A 12,711-nucleotide genomic window follows, 5' to 3' on the forward strand; every position below is an offset into this window, starting at 1 on the left:
GCAGACCGGAAATAGCGGACTATGGAAGTTTCCTAGCACATCTCCGCTTGGAACTACCACTCTACCACCTTTGCTCGCTTATCGTGACGGTCCGTCAGTTTTTTCAGTTTTTTCCAGTGATAAGGGGAGCGCACTGCTGTTTGCGGTATATGGGGCCGACCGGCTCCAGCCCGAGCGGAGAGAGGGAAAAATTAAAAAAACAAAAAAAAAAATATATTAAAAAAAAAAAAAATGTAGTATTTTCGTGTCACGTGTATGGTCGGGTAATATTGTTAGCGCTTCCTTCACCATGCTGTGTCGTCTTGTACCGTTCACTGGCCACTCGCTTGCACCTATATCTATCTGTACATGTCGCCCCGACGATAGTGTGAGGGCCTGCAGTGCTCATCGTAGAAGCTTAGTAGGCATACTTACTTATATATATATATATATATATATATATGTGTGTGTGTGTATGTGCCACCATAAATATACTAACCTGACGCGTTGATTGTGTCACGTGACTTGAATTCCAGCCAGCACTCGTCGCGGATCGGTCTCGTGGTGTATGTGTCTGCCATGCGCATCATGTCGAGGTCCGTGGTCGAGCGGCTTGGTGCAGTGCCCATAAGCACATTCGCATCGTCGCCCTTGTACACATTGCGGCACCACTCGGGCGAAATTTTGGTCTCGTACCTCGAGTACATCTGCGCGATGCAATACTTCATCTCGATCAGCGCCAGGTGCATGCCAAGACACATCCTGTTGCCCTGCCCAAATGTGAACATAGAGTTGTTCATCCTTTTAAGTCTACGCTCGTACTCCTGGGCACTTTCATTATTCTCAACGTCCTGTAACCATCTTTCCGGTCTGAATTGTGCGGTATGGCTGCCGAACGTATTTTCCAACTGGTGCAAGGACCATGGCTGGCACGACACTATCGTGCCAGGTGGGATGGGCACGCGAGTGTGAGTGCTGTCATGTAATACAGCAGCAAATTTGGCTTCCTCAGGCACGTATCGAGGCTCGCTGCCTGGAATTGCAGAATGGATGCGACATGCCTCTTGAACAACACTATGTAAGATGGGCAACTGGTCTAGTTCTTGTAAGTCCGTAATGCCACTACATTCCTCGTGGAGTTTCTGCTGCCAGTGCTGGTTACAAGGTCTTGAGAGCTCCCAGCAGATGTAGGTCAACGTGATGCCCGTTGTTTCGTGGCCCGCAGCAATGTGGTCTGCGATCTCACTGGCAATCTCGTTCAAATTGTGCTTTGGTTTGGTCTGCATCTCTTGGAACATGGTCTGCAACACATTTGAAACGGGTGCTGGGCCCTGGTACAACTGTTTGCTCTTGAGCGCCTGCTGGAATCTCGAGTATATCCATTGCTGCGCCCTGCTCGATTTCTTTCCGATCCCGTAAATTCTGGCAACGATATTCCACAGTTGTGGAGCCAGCGTGGTATAAAACCACATGCTGCTGCTTTCCTGGAACCCTTCAAACAATTCCGTTGGATTGCGTTCCAGACTGCTCTCCTGTGAAATATCTTCTGGCGCTTTCTCTGTAGAGCTCAGACCCGCTGCACCAGCATTAATCTTACTGACGAAATTGGTACTGAATTGTCCACCATACTCGAATCCCGACACAACGTCCATTGCCAGAGCGAGGAACATCGGATACACGTTTACCGGGTGTTGCAAACGCGCATCTAGGGGTGCCCACAATTGTTCCACTTTTTGTTTGATGTAGTCACCACTTTGAAGGACGTTGGTTTTCGAATAAACCTTGGCAATATTCCTCTTCTTCTCGAGATGTACCTGAGAATCGCCTGTGCTGAACAAATTCTTGCTTCCGAAGTTGCCAAACTGAGCGTAGAATCCAATTCCGTTGCTCTTGAACTCCTTAGGGAAGTTGCCCATGTATATCTGTTTCATGTACTCTAGCGAATTGAAGGCCACTTCGTTGGGACCGATTTGAACCACATCTCCATACTTCTCGTGAAGTTTTTGAAGGTACACGTTACGGGACTCGGTTCTGGCCTTGTTGAGGATGAACCATTTTGACAGCTTGAGATGGAGCGGGCCCGGAAGCTTGCTGAGCGGACTGAAGAACAAAGGATGGATCACGAAGTAGTGCAGAAGCACTATTATCACTACTGTTACTGTTACAAACATCTTCTAGACTCCTTTGTTGATGGAGTTCGTCGACCCTTATCAATTGATACTCTAGTAACCCTTCCAAACACGGCGCTCTCCCTTATATATATATATATATATACTCTCTCCCTCTCTCTTCTCTCTCTTATCGGACTTATCACACTTATCAGATGTCGTTCTAATCATAATGACTCAATATTATATGTGTATAAAATTTTAAACGGTAAAAACGGCATGCATATATGGTGTGAGAAGAGAAGGAGAGTCCTTCTCTCTTAGGCCTCCGAATGGTTCACGACCAAGATCTATATCTAGTGTTTCTAGTGACTGTTTTTCTTGGTGGGAGGCTGGACGGCTTCCTCGCATAACGTCACATCGGTGTATAAGAAGGACACTAACGGGTCCTCGGTGACTCTGGTAAACCAGGCCATCAACTCGGGGTGGGCTTCGCGCCATTCGCGTCCTAGCAAGAACTGGAACACCCGCGTGAAGATCATCGCACTCAAATAGTCGCCGAGCGTAGCATACTCGTCGTTCACAAGGTACTTGTGGTCCTTCAAACGCAGCTCATAGTCTTGCACGATTTTCTCCAAGTCTTCGTAGGCTGCATCCACCTTCTTCTTGTTGTAAGGCTCCTTCCCAGTCAACCCAAAGTTCGCCCGCGTGAACGTGACGCACAAGTCCATGTTGGCTAGCGACATCCATTGCAAAACCTTTGCCCTCTCGACAAAATCCTTCCCCAACAACCGGCTCTTCTCGCTCTCATCATCGCTGAGACTCACCAAATAGCGCAAAATCGCCAATTGTTCAGTGAGCTTGAACCCATCTGGCCCCACGAAACAGGGCACCAACTTCAAGGGGAACAACCTGGCCCATTCTTCCTCGTTCTTCTCCGGTTCCAACACCTTCACGTCCAACTTCAAGCTCTTCACCAAAGCCCGGGGCAACCACGTTCTAATGCGGAAATTTGCATATAGTGTTCCTTGGGACATATTTCCTTCCTTTACATAAAACGATCACTACTCTGTGTGTCGCACACTAGACACCAACAAAACAAAACAAAGCAAAACTCAGTGCCTGCCTGCCTGACTGCCTGCAGTTCCTTAGTTGCTCGAGAATGCTTCCCTTTTGTTTCAGATTCCGTCTTCTTTCCTTTTCGAACCCTTTATATAGGAAAAATGTGAAACATTTTTGGAACAGCAAGCTAGAGAGACTTTTGACACAACCTCAAGAAGTGAATGTGGTTTTGCAAAAAATAGAGGAGGGTATATAAGGCGAGAGGGAAGTATAGTAGAGGAGATATACAACAATTTACTAGGATCGCACTTTTAAGCGGTGTTTTGGTAGAGTTTGGGCAAAAGTTAGGCGGTTTAGGACAACGTTTTACGTATTGTTTACGTTTTTTTATAGAAGGAATACGGCAAGAGCAACAACAACAACAAGAGTAACAAGAGCAACAAGATGGGCGAGCATATACCGTCGCCACCTGCTATTGAGGTGAGTGACTCGCAGTATCAGAAGATTGGGTTGCAGTGCATTTCGCCTGGGATCGCGACGTCGAGTTTGGATACGGAACGGCTGCAGACTTTCAACAAGTCGAAGTACATCGCGTTGCAGCAGCAGAAACAGATCAGAAGGATGAACCTGGACTCGCTGGGGGAGTCTGGAACGCAGGAGGGGCAGGAGAACCACGAGAAAGAGGATGAAGACGGCGAACAAGACCACGAGAAAGAGGACGATGATGACGGTGACGAAGACCGCGACCGCGAAAAAGAAGACGGTCCGGATCAAGAACATGTTTCCACGCCGGATACATCCACCTCTCTCTCTATGAACGCTTCTTCGTCCAAGTCGCTTAGGAGAAACAATATTCCGAAACCACTATCGCTAAAATCACAGGGTAGTGGGGCTGGGTCTGCTTCAGCTTCAGCTTCTGCCTCAGCGTCCGGGTCTGGGCCATATCCCAATATCAGATCGGCTCCTCCCATGGTAACAAAACATACGATTCCAGCACTGGGGCCCCACTCGTCCCACCAGGGTTCAATTAATACTGCCTCCGGATACAGAATCGCGAAACCAAGAGTCATATATAGGGGAAGATCCACGAACAGAGGGTATCCGCTGCTACCCCCAGGGTCTCTGGGGGCGCCTCTACCGATGTTCCAAACGTCGTCCCCAATTGCAGCTCGCGCAATGGCTACACCTGCATCTCTAAGATCCCACGCCCAGGGTCCAGGCCCTAGGCAAGCACCAATGACAGCATACCCGGGAGGATACCCACAAACCCAGCGCAGTTTCGAGCAGTTCATGGCAAACCCCGTCAGAGCCTCCAATTCCGTCACAAGAGACGTCTTCAAAGACGAAACAACGCGCATCGCCCCACTCAGCGTGCAGCCAAAGTCAACAAAAAGAGAATTCTTCGACGCTATCGAGATCGAGGACCACAGCAACAACGTCGTCATAGAGGGCGACATACGGCTGATGGGAGAGAACTTCCAGTTCCAGTTCGATTCCATCGACCCCAGCATGGACAAGAAGATGTTTCTGAGCATCTGCTCCAAGATATGGACCGATGTCGTTAGTCGGAACTAGGCTGGGCCTGATCACGGTGTGTATGTAGATTATGTACATCTTTAACATGGGGGCGTTGGTAACAATAAAATATAGTACAATATGATGTAATGCACACTACCCATGGGCCCTTGGACTCTTGGAGTCCCTGGGCTATGGGCCATGGGTCATGGCCCATGGCCCATCGCCTTTCTTTGGTCACGGCCAAAGAAGATAGTTTAAACGCATTACGTCACTAATTTATAATCACGTGATCGCAATCATATCTGGATACCGTGACAACACAGGAAGAAGACACGCATTACCCGGCCATTCTAATATATACAAAAATCTTGTAATAGCCAAAGCCAAAGCCAAAACCAAAGTCTGATCTAGTGAAGTCTATCGGACTCACGTGATCACGGAAAATCGGCGCCGAAATTCATATTTTTGTTACCCGTCTTTCCCCTTCTCCATGAAAATATAAAGGCAAAGCTCGCATCGCGTACATTGCACTGTATAAATTCTATAATATACATATATATATATATATATATATATATATAAGGTTTATATAGGATATGTATGAGTCGATGAGATTTGGCAAGTAAATTTATCTCAGTTTGTGCATTTACTAGTGGTATACCTAGTATTTGGAATTCCCCAGTAGAACAATTGGATCAGACAGTGGCTGAATCTCGTTTTCACGGTGACGTTATTTGATAGTTTGGCAAAGTCGTTTGCCCAAGTTTTCGGTAAAACTCGCAGATCTGGCTTAGAAAGTGTAAAGCAGCAGCAACAGCAAGCAAAGGACCATATCAATCGAGAAATTATAAAACCAGTAACAATGCGTGCTTCTACAGTTAAATTGGCTAAAGCTGCACAATATGTGCCCACGATCAAGTTTGTCGGAGGTCGTCATCCGGTTGTTGCGCATTCTGCATCCGAGGCCGGACTTCATCCATGCACAGTGGACTCATTGAGGCCTGGTGCACCAGGGTGTTCTTCTGTGGACGAAGTCATGAAGAAATGGCTTCCTTTCAAGGTGGTGCCCTACGTGAACCCCAAGAAGAGCGCTGCTAGCTCCGGTTCTGCGTCTTCGAAGTATATCTTTAAGAACAGACCATTGGAGGAAAATGAGGTTGCTTCCATATCACAGCTTCCTGCTAGGTTTAAGCTGAGACCATTGGAGGAATCAGAAATTGAGATTATCAACGGTGGTGGTGTATGAACTGGGTCTCTTCTGCTCCGCCAATACGATCTCTTTCAACATGGTTCTTTCCCTCATTAAGGGGTAGTCCATTTTTTTTTTTACCCAACTTCACATATTCTTTCTACTGCTTCGAAATTCATGTGTTTAGAGCTATTGATCCTCTTCGTATATTCTTCTTCTATTCTCTATTTTTTTTTTATCTCTCGATTATGAATGTTTAGGCTACCTTTATTTATGATTAATATACTACACAACCTTTACTAGATTTTTACTCTTACAACACAAAACCACTCACAATGTTAGCGTGAACCCCGGCACGGCAATCGAAAAATCGATGTTAAACTTGTTTAGCTCCGATTTTTGGTACAGGTTTCTCAACTGTCGTAAAACTTTAGTCCGGGGATCTTCGTCCGTAAAACCGTCCTTTATGTGTGTTAAGATAACGTGCAATTCGAACTCCGAGGGGTCCATGCTGTCGCCAGCGCCATACAACTGAACCAATCGCAATAACTCCCAGATAATAAATCGTGGCGACATATGTCCGTACAATTTCTCCGTCTCCACTTCCTCCGGATTAGAACACTCTATAACTATCGCCTTTAAATTCCTGATAGGAACGTTTTTGGACAAGTGTTCCCATATTTTCATCAATGAGTCTGATTTAGATACTTCATCGGACTCTGTATCCCCAAATATGAGAATATGATCGTTCGTGGTGCAATCCCGGAAAAGGTATGCTGTGCTGAACACAGGATCCGTATTCCTGACGGAATACCCGTGCCTCAACGTGAATGGAATGCATTCTATATCTTTTATCGTGCTGAGCTTCATCGCTTTGAAACAATCCAACGACTTTAACCTGATGGCTCTATCCGCAGTGAAATCAGGCCATATTTTGTCGTTAAATAAGTTTTCTCTGATTGCTGTTACTGTCTGTTCCGTACCGTATATTTTCTTATAGCAGCCTGGCCTCTCATATATTGCCGGAGAATTAAGAATGAGCCCAACCAAGTGGTCAAGATGTGGATGTGTGATAAAATACTCAGTAATTTCCCCGTATATTTCGTACGCTCTTTCTATTACATTGCTGCCCCTATTGTCGGTTTTTTCGGCGAACCGCTTGCTAAGAGTACCAAATCCGCTTTTGCAAGATATTCCTGGAGCTACTAAAGTTGACACATCTTCAGTTCTGTTCCTATATAAGCTTTTTACCACTCCACTTCCGCTTTCCCCAGTATTGTATATCATATCTGCTATTTCGGATAATCCAGATCCTGCATCAATGCATATGTATCCCGGGGCATCGCAGCCTGCTTGTTTCAACAAAAAGCTCTGTGTGTGATCGTTTAGTGGGCCTCCTGCGCATCCTAGAAATGTTAACTCAAAAGAGCCACTCTCGTTTGAAAACATGCTATATGCACCACCTTTCCAAACTCGGATTTGATAGCTCTAAGCATAGACGACATTCTGCTCTTCGATTTAGTAGTTGTCAGGGTCTTAATTTCAAGCTGGACTACCTTTAAAAAAACGTTTCTTTAAGGTAATGTACGGCTAAAGAAAAGTTGATGAATCGACAATGAGATAGGAGAAAAAAAGAACTGAGAGAGGAGTGAAGAGAGGACCATCGCTTGCCTAAGTGGTCAGGAGTAAAAGTCTGAAGGATAGTAGTTATTAACATATCTCTGACCGTAGATGCGTCGAGTTTTTTGTGTACGTAATATACATATATGTAGGGAAATCCAGAATGGAGGAAAGAAATAGAGATAGTGAGATAAAAAGATTAGAGAGGTTAAAGATAATAAAAAAATAAAATCGTCCATCCCATCATCTTTTTATGATTATTTATGAGGTGCATTCAGTTCCGTAAGCGCTATAGAGAGAATCGGAGAGGGAAAGAATAAAATAAACTATACCTTCTGCGTACCGTATCCCTTGATGTCTTTGGCGAACTCCCACGACATATTCTCGACTTGCAAGTTCTTTTCGATATTTAGTCCTAGGTCATTGTCAATAATGGCCAAGGAGAACTTACGCGAACTACGTGCGTCACGGTAGTATAATATTTTCATCGCTTCTAGAATGGCCTTCTTGGCAGTATCTAGGGTAACATTCTTGACATCTTTTTCATCATCTACGAGTTTTCTTAGTAGAGGCAAGGCCAAGTGTGCACCAAACCCTGTTGCCAAAGTTGGTGAAGAGTATGTGACACCTAATAGGTTCACGTATCTCAAGAATGGCTTGCCGTCTTCTGTTCCTCCGACAATGATAGCATTCCACAATGGATCTAGTTTGGACCTTCTTTGATACATCACAGACGATAGGTACTCAAAGACATAACTAGGCTTCAATTGCTCCTCGTTTTCTGCATATGCACTGTCATAGTTGTTCTCGATCTCCAAATCGTCAAGTAGATGTTGAATATACTGCATATCAGAAATATCCCCGGAAACACCAACAACGGTATTAGGGCCCACTTTAATCAATCTCTCCTCATTAGTGAAACGCAATAGCGAGCCATAAGCACCTAGGTTATCAGCTGCAATAATAACACCGTTATTGTACTTGATACTGATCACAGATGTACCAGTGATAATAGGGTTTTGGGTGTTCATTTTTGGGTTGTTAGACGCTTGAGCGATAGCATGGTTGTATGCACCGTAATGCTCATCGGATGGCCTACCCCAAGCAAATGGATCGTGGTTCATGTTGAATACCGTTTATTGGAGCAATCTCTATATAGTACCTGCACTTGCAATTGCTGTCCTGTCCGCTGCACCTTCTTTCCTCAGTTAAATAGTGGCAAATCTACGTATTAATTGCAGTTGTAGCTTAAACTAAATATTAAGACATCAAAGGATATTTTAAAGAGAAATAAGGAAGGGTAACACAGAAAATACAGAAGACATTGTATTTGACCTCCAAGAGTCCCGAAGGCATGGTGTTTGGTTATTTATGGTTCTGGTTGAGGTTTTAGTAGGAAGGAACCCTGCTATTTGGCAAGATCTAACCTTGCGGCCAGCAACCTTTCAGTTTTTATCAGTTCTTATCGAAACCTGTATATTTAACATTCACTCACACACATATATATGTACATGTGTAATAGTAACGATAACTAGTAATAGTAAATAGTAAATAGTAAAACGTCAATTGTCATTAATAGAACTCGACGTTGATCTTAACCTTATCACTTGATCCGCGAGAGAGCTTTCTGATCTTCTTTTGAAGAGTAATGATTCTTTGCCTTACAGAAGCAATCGTTTTCAAATCATTACGGTTGATTTTAACAACGACTTCGAATACCCTCTTGTTTGAATTACCTGTGGTGTTAGTTGTCGACGTTGTTATTGGCTTATCGCCGTTTGCCAGATTTTCGTCAATCGACAACGCCTGTGTTTCATTTACCAACTCTTCTTTCTCTGAGGTACTGAAATGGAAAACACCGTCTCCAATGTTACCACCTGGGTGAACACCGCAAATAACGTACATGATAGTACCGATGTATTTGGTCCACCATATAGTCCTTTCACGCTCTAGTTTGTCACCATCCCTTAGTACGACTTCTTCCAAAAGTTTCTTGTATTCTTCCTCGGGTTCTGGAATATCACCACCCCATCTGTTGCATAATGCTATTCCAACTAGCGCTCTGGATCTGTGAGATAGACCATGACAGCCTGCAATAATACCCGACGTTCCTACACGTAAAGCCGCTGTTGGTTGGAGCTCCTTTGGATATGATGCATGCACGAAAGCAAGATTACAGAGTGCTGGCGCAATCCTTTCATATACGATTTTGGGAATCTCCTTTGTTGGAATAGCTGTTCTCAAGAGCTCTAAATACTTGTACGCAAGTAAGGGAGCATATGGTCTTGTTGCAATGACTAGGGGATCCTGTGCCCTTATCTCCCTTGGTAATATTGAGTATAAAGTACCTTCTCTAACACCACCTTCACAGAAGTGTACGTTCTTAATTTTTGGTAAGGACTCAGTAGCGGCTGACATTAGAAGCCCAACAGCAGGTAATTGCTTGGCCCTTCTATCTGAAACTTTAAATATTTTACGGCCAGAATCACCTGGAACCCGTTCCTTCAAAAATAAGTAATCACACATATTAGAGAACTCCTTGAAGCTACATGAAAAACCGTTAATGATTGTTTGAATAGGATATTCTTTAATCTGTGACAAGAGTACATGACCCATACCTCTTAGGCCACCACCACAAGTATATAAATCGAACCCGCCGTTTAATTCTGCCTCATGGTACATCTCTTTTGGAATATCTATTTTCTCTACTGCTGTCTTATAAGCCTCAACGATTTCCTGGAATAAGTCATGTTTGCTTTCATTTTGTAACCTTCTCGATAACGCACCTGCCCCAAATGGCAGCGAAACTGGAGAAGAAGATTGCGTTATTTCCCCATTGACACACTTTATCCACGAAATTTGTGTACTTCCACCGCCTAAGTCGATATATAGCCCTGAAACAGTGTTGAAAGATGAGATGACGCCATAGGCACCAATTTTCCCTTCGTCTTCCTTTGCAAGAATTTCCACTTCCCAGCCCGTCGACTCATATATGGCATCGATAAATTCTTGGGAGTTTAGAGCTTCTCTTGTCGCTTCAGTAGCAACAACCCTGACACCCGTTTCTGGCACTCCAAAGTCTTCACATATCAATTTGAACCTCTTCATAGCTGCACATACTTCATTGATAACTGATGAAGGAATTGGAGCCTTTTGTAGAGAATTTGCAGCGTATTGCACCTCATATAGCGAGATCCCAACACGATCCTTGAACACACATGGCATTATCCTCGCATGATGTGTGGCTTTAGATGAAATGCTGAATCGAATACCATTAGAACCTATATCAACCACACCGCACAAATTACGAGAAACAACTTCAGTTTCATTATCGCTGTCAGACATCAGAGACATTGTCAACTAATCTACACTATGATGGTCAATCCCTACTATTATAGCTTCTCAATGCTGGGGTATTTTTTTATTTACAGCGAACGTTCAATGATATTAGTATACCTTCTAAACTGACAGTACGTACTTTTTTTTCTCTTGATTTTTAAGCTTTTGAAGAAAATTGGAAAAACAGTCATCGGCAAGTATACACGTGACCGGTAACTGTGGTAGCAAATGAGTACTTAATACTTAAAAAACAAAACAGGCTTTGAACGCGGTTAAATCATCAATCAACCCCTACACAATACATTTACTGCTCGCTTGGAGCGAGTTACAAAGACATTTGTAAATTTTGGAAATTCAAACCAAGTCAATGTCAGATCCTAGGAAGTTTAATAGGTCTGAATCTTGGCTTTCAGACGCTGGATTGTTGCAACTGCTGGGCTGTTTTGGAGAGCTTGTGGGGATCACATAAGTGACTTTTTCTGATCGCTTCCGAGGCGTGATAGAGAATTCATTTTCGGACTTTTCAACCCCTGGTAGTACACTCGCAAGTTCTTCAGCGTAAGAGAACTTTTGCGTAATGTTTGATGTGTACTTGGGAATACGATTCTTCATTGGAGTTTGCGGTTGGACGACAAGCTTTGTCGGTATTTCTTTCGGAAAAGATGATTGATCCGACGTAGACGCGGCTTTTTTGACTGTTTTGCGTCTAGTGCTTCCTGGAATACCGTCTCTGCAACATAGGTGCCTACAAGATGTTTTGTCTTTACAGGTGTGATGGCATTTCATATTACCATTCTCTAATACCACCCTGTCATTAATTTCTTCTCGCCCTTGTTTTCTTATATTTAGACCAGTTTCTGTTATCAATGCCAAGAGTTCTTCATCTTCGTCCTTCTCCGTGTTTTTGCCCTTGTAATCTACCTGATTCTCTTCTACGTTCGAGTTGTCGATTAAATTTGAGGTTTCCATGTCAGTGATGCGACTTGAATTACCTATATCAATCTGATCTAAAAGGGTCATATGTTTTTCCTTTGATTGATTCTGTTCAGCTGCCCTTAAGTAATATCTCATCTCATGATTTGTTCCGCCAATTTGCTCGCAGGAATATAGAAATTCTACCCACCTCACACTTTTATTCAACGTAACACTGATTCTGAAAGACTTGGGTGTTTTTAATTTACTTATGGATGTTCTTCTAAAATCAATTAAGACACCGGTATCAGTTTTCAACATCACAAGCAGAGATAGTTGTTCTCCATGCCACGAGGAAGATTTAAAATTTGCATTAACGTTTATCTTAAACGAGATATTAACTGACTCGAAAGATTCCTTCTTCTCCTCTACGCAATAATCAAGTTCTAGAGAGGGGATCATCTGCAAATCAGATTTTATCCTAGAGCCGTTACCAGGTTTTAAACTAAGATAATACTCTATCTGCTGGTCTGTTAAGTTTGCCATGTCATCAAATGTACTAACACCATGACAGACCAATTTTCTAAGAGAAACTAGTCCGATAGTATTCAATTGTCTGAGGATCATTGGTGTGTCTTCCCATCCTTTTCCTACAACGCTGCGCATAACAAAAAGTGCGTACTTTAGCGAATCTCCGTCGTTTTTCTCTATAAAACAATCGATCATACACTTAAGAACACGAGGCAAATGTCTGAATATAAGCATCTTGTCTTGAACTAAGGTTTGATGGTGTTTTGCAGCATCCTTATAAGAAGGAAATTCGAGACCACCGAGTTCATATTGAATAATTAATGACACCTTTTGCTCTCTGGTAGTTATAGACATTAGCTGCTTTGTCTTGTCCAAAAACGGATATCGTAAGAGTGGATTCGCATTGATTTCTCTATACAATTTTTTTTCGTTGTGCTTCAATCTAATGTTTTC

The 12,711-nt window shown here is 43.4% G+C and overlaps 7 protein-coding genes across 7 annotated transcripts; 2 read left to right on the forward strand and 5 right to left on the reverse strand.

The window, feature by feature from the left end:
• Positions 1-473: 473 nt before the first annotated feature.
• Positions 474-2,150, reverse strand: PDAT9 (pisatin demethylase; the record flags this gene model as incomplete). The annotated part of the gene is made up of 1 exon (XM_022821075.1): positions 474-2,150. One exon carries the CDS (start codon positions 2,148-2,150, stop codon positions 474-476), a length of 1,677 nt encoding a protein of 558 aa, XP_022677474.1.
• A 302-nt stretch (positions 2,151-2,452) lies between these two features.
• CAM1 (translation elongation factor EF1B gamma) lies at positions 2,453-3,124 on the reverse strand (the record flags this gene model as incomplete). Its single annotated transcript, XM_022821076.1, has 1 exon — positions 2,453-3,124. The coding sequence occupies one exon, from the start codon at positions 3,122-3,124 to the stop codon at positions 2,453-2,455; it is 672 nt and encodes a 223-aa protein (XP_022677475.1).
• A 469-nt stretch (positions 3,125-3,593) lies between these two features.
• On the forward strand, positions 3,594-4,724 carry DIG1 (Dig1p; the record flags this gene model as incomplete). The annotated part of the gene is made up of 1 exon (XM_022821077.1): positions 3,594-4,724. The coding sequence occupies one exon, from the start codon at positions 3,594-3,596 to the stop codon at positions 4,722-4,724; it is 1,131 nt and encodes a 376-aa protein (XP_022677476.1).
• An 805-nt stretch (positions 4,725-5,529) lies between these two features.
• KGD4 (alpha-ketoglutarate dehydrogenase subunit KGD4) lies at positions 5,530-5,913 on the forward strand (the record flags this gene model as incomplete). The annotated part of the gene is made up of 1 exon (XM_022821078.1): positions 5,530-5,913. The coding sequence occupies one exon, from the start codon at positions 5,530-5,532 to the stop codon at positions 5,911-5,913; it is 384 nt and encodes a 127-aa protein (XP_022677477.1).
• Positions 5,914-6,186: 273 nt separating this feature from the next.
• On the reverse strand, positions 6,187-7,305 carry PDE1 (3',5'-cyclic-nucleotide phosphodiesterase PDE1; the record flags this gene model as incomplete). Its single annotated transcript, XM_022821079.1, has 1 exon — positions 6,187-7,305. The coding sequence occupies one exon, from the start codon at positions 7,303-7,305 to the stop codon at positions 6,187-6,189; it is 1,119 nt and encodes a 372-aa protein (XP_022677478.1).
• Positions 7,306-7,802: 497 nt separating this feature from the next.
• PRE4 (proteasome core particle subunit beta 7) lies at positions 7,803-8,600 on the reverse strand (the record flags this gene model as incomplete). The annotated part of the gene is made up of 1 exon (XM_022821080.1): positions 7,803-8,600. One exon carries the CDS (start codon positions 8,598-8,600, stop codon positions 7,803-7,805), a length of 798 nt encoding a protein of 265 aa, XP_022677479.1.
• Positions 8,601-9,048: 448 nt separating this feature from the next.
• On the reverse strand, positions 9,049-10,830 carry RTG2 (Rtg2p; the record flags this gene model as incomplete). The annotated part of the gene is made up of 1 exon (XM_022821081.1): positions 9,049-10,830. The coding sequence occupies one exon, from the start codon at positions 10,828-10,830 to the stop codon at positions 9,049-9,051; it is 1,782 nt and encodes a 593-aa protein (XP_022677480.1).
• Between the last annotated feature and the right edge of the window lie 1,881 nt (positions 10,831-12,711).

Source organism: Kluyveromyces marxianus, chromosome 6 (genome assembly GCF_001417885.1).
Source record: "Kluyveromyces marxianus DMKU3-1042 DNA, complete genome, chromosome 6".
Lineage (NCBI taxonomy): Eukaryota > Fungi > Ascomycota > Saccharomycetes > Saccharomycetales > Saccharomycetaceae > Kluyveromyces > Kluyveromyces marxianus.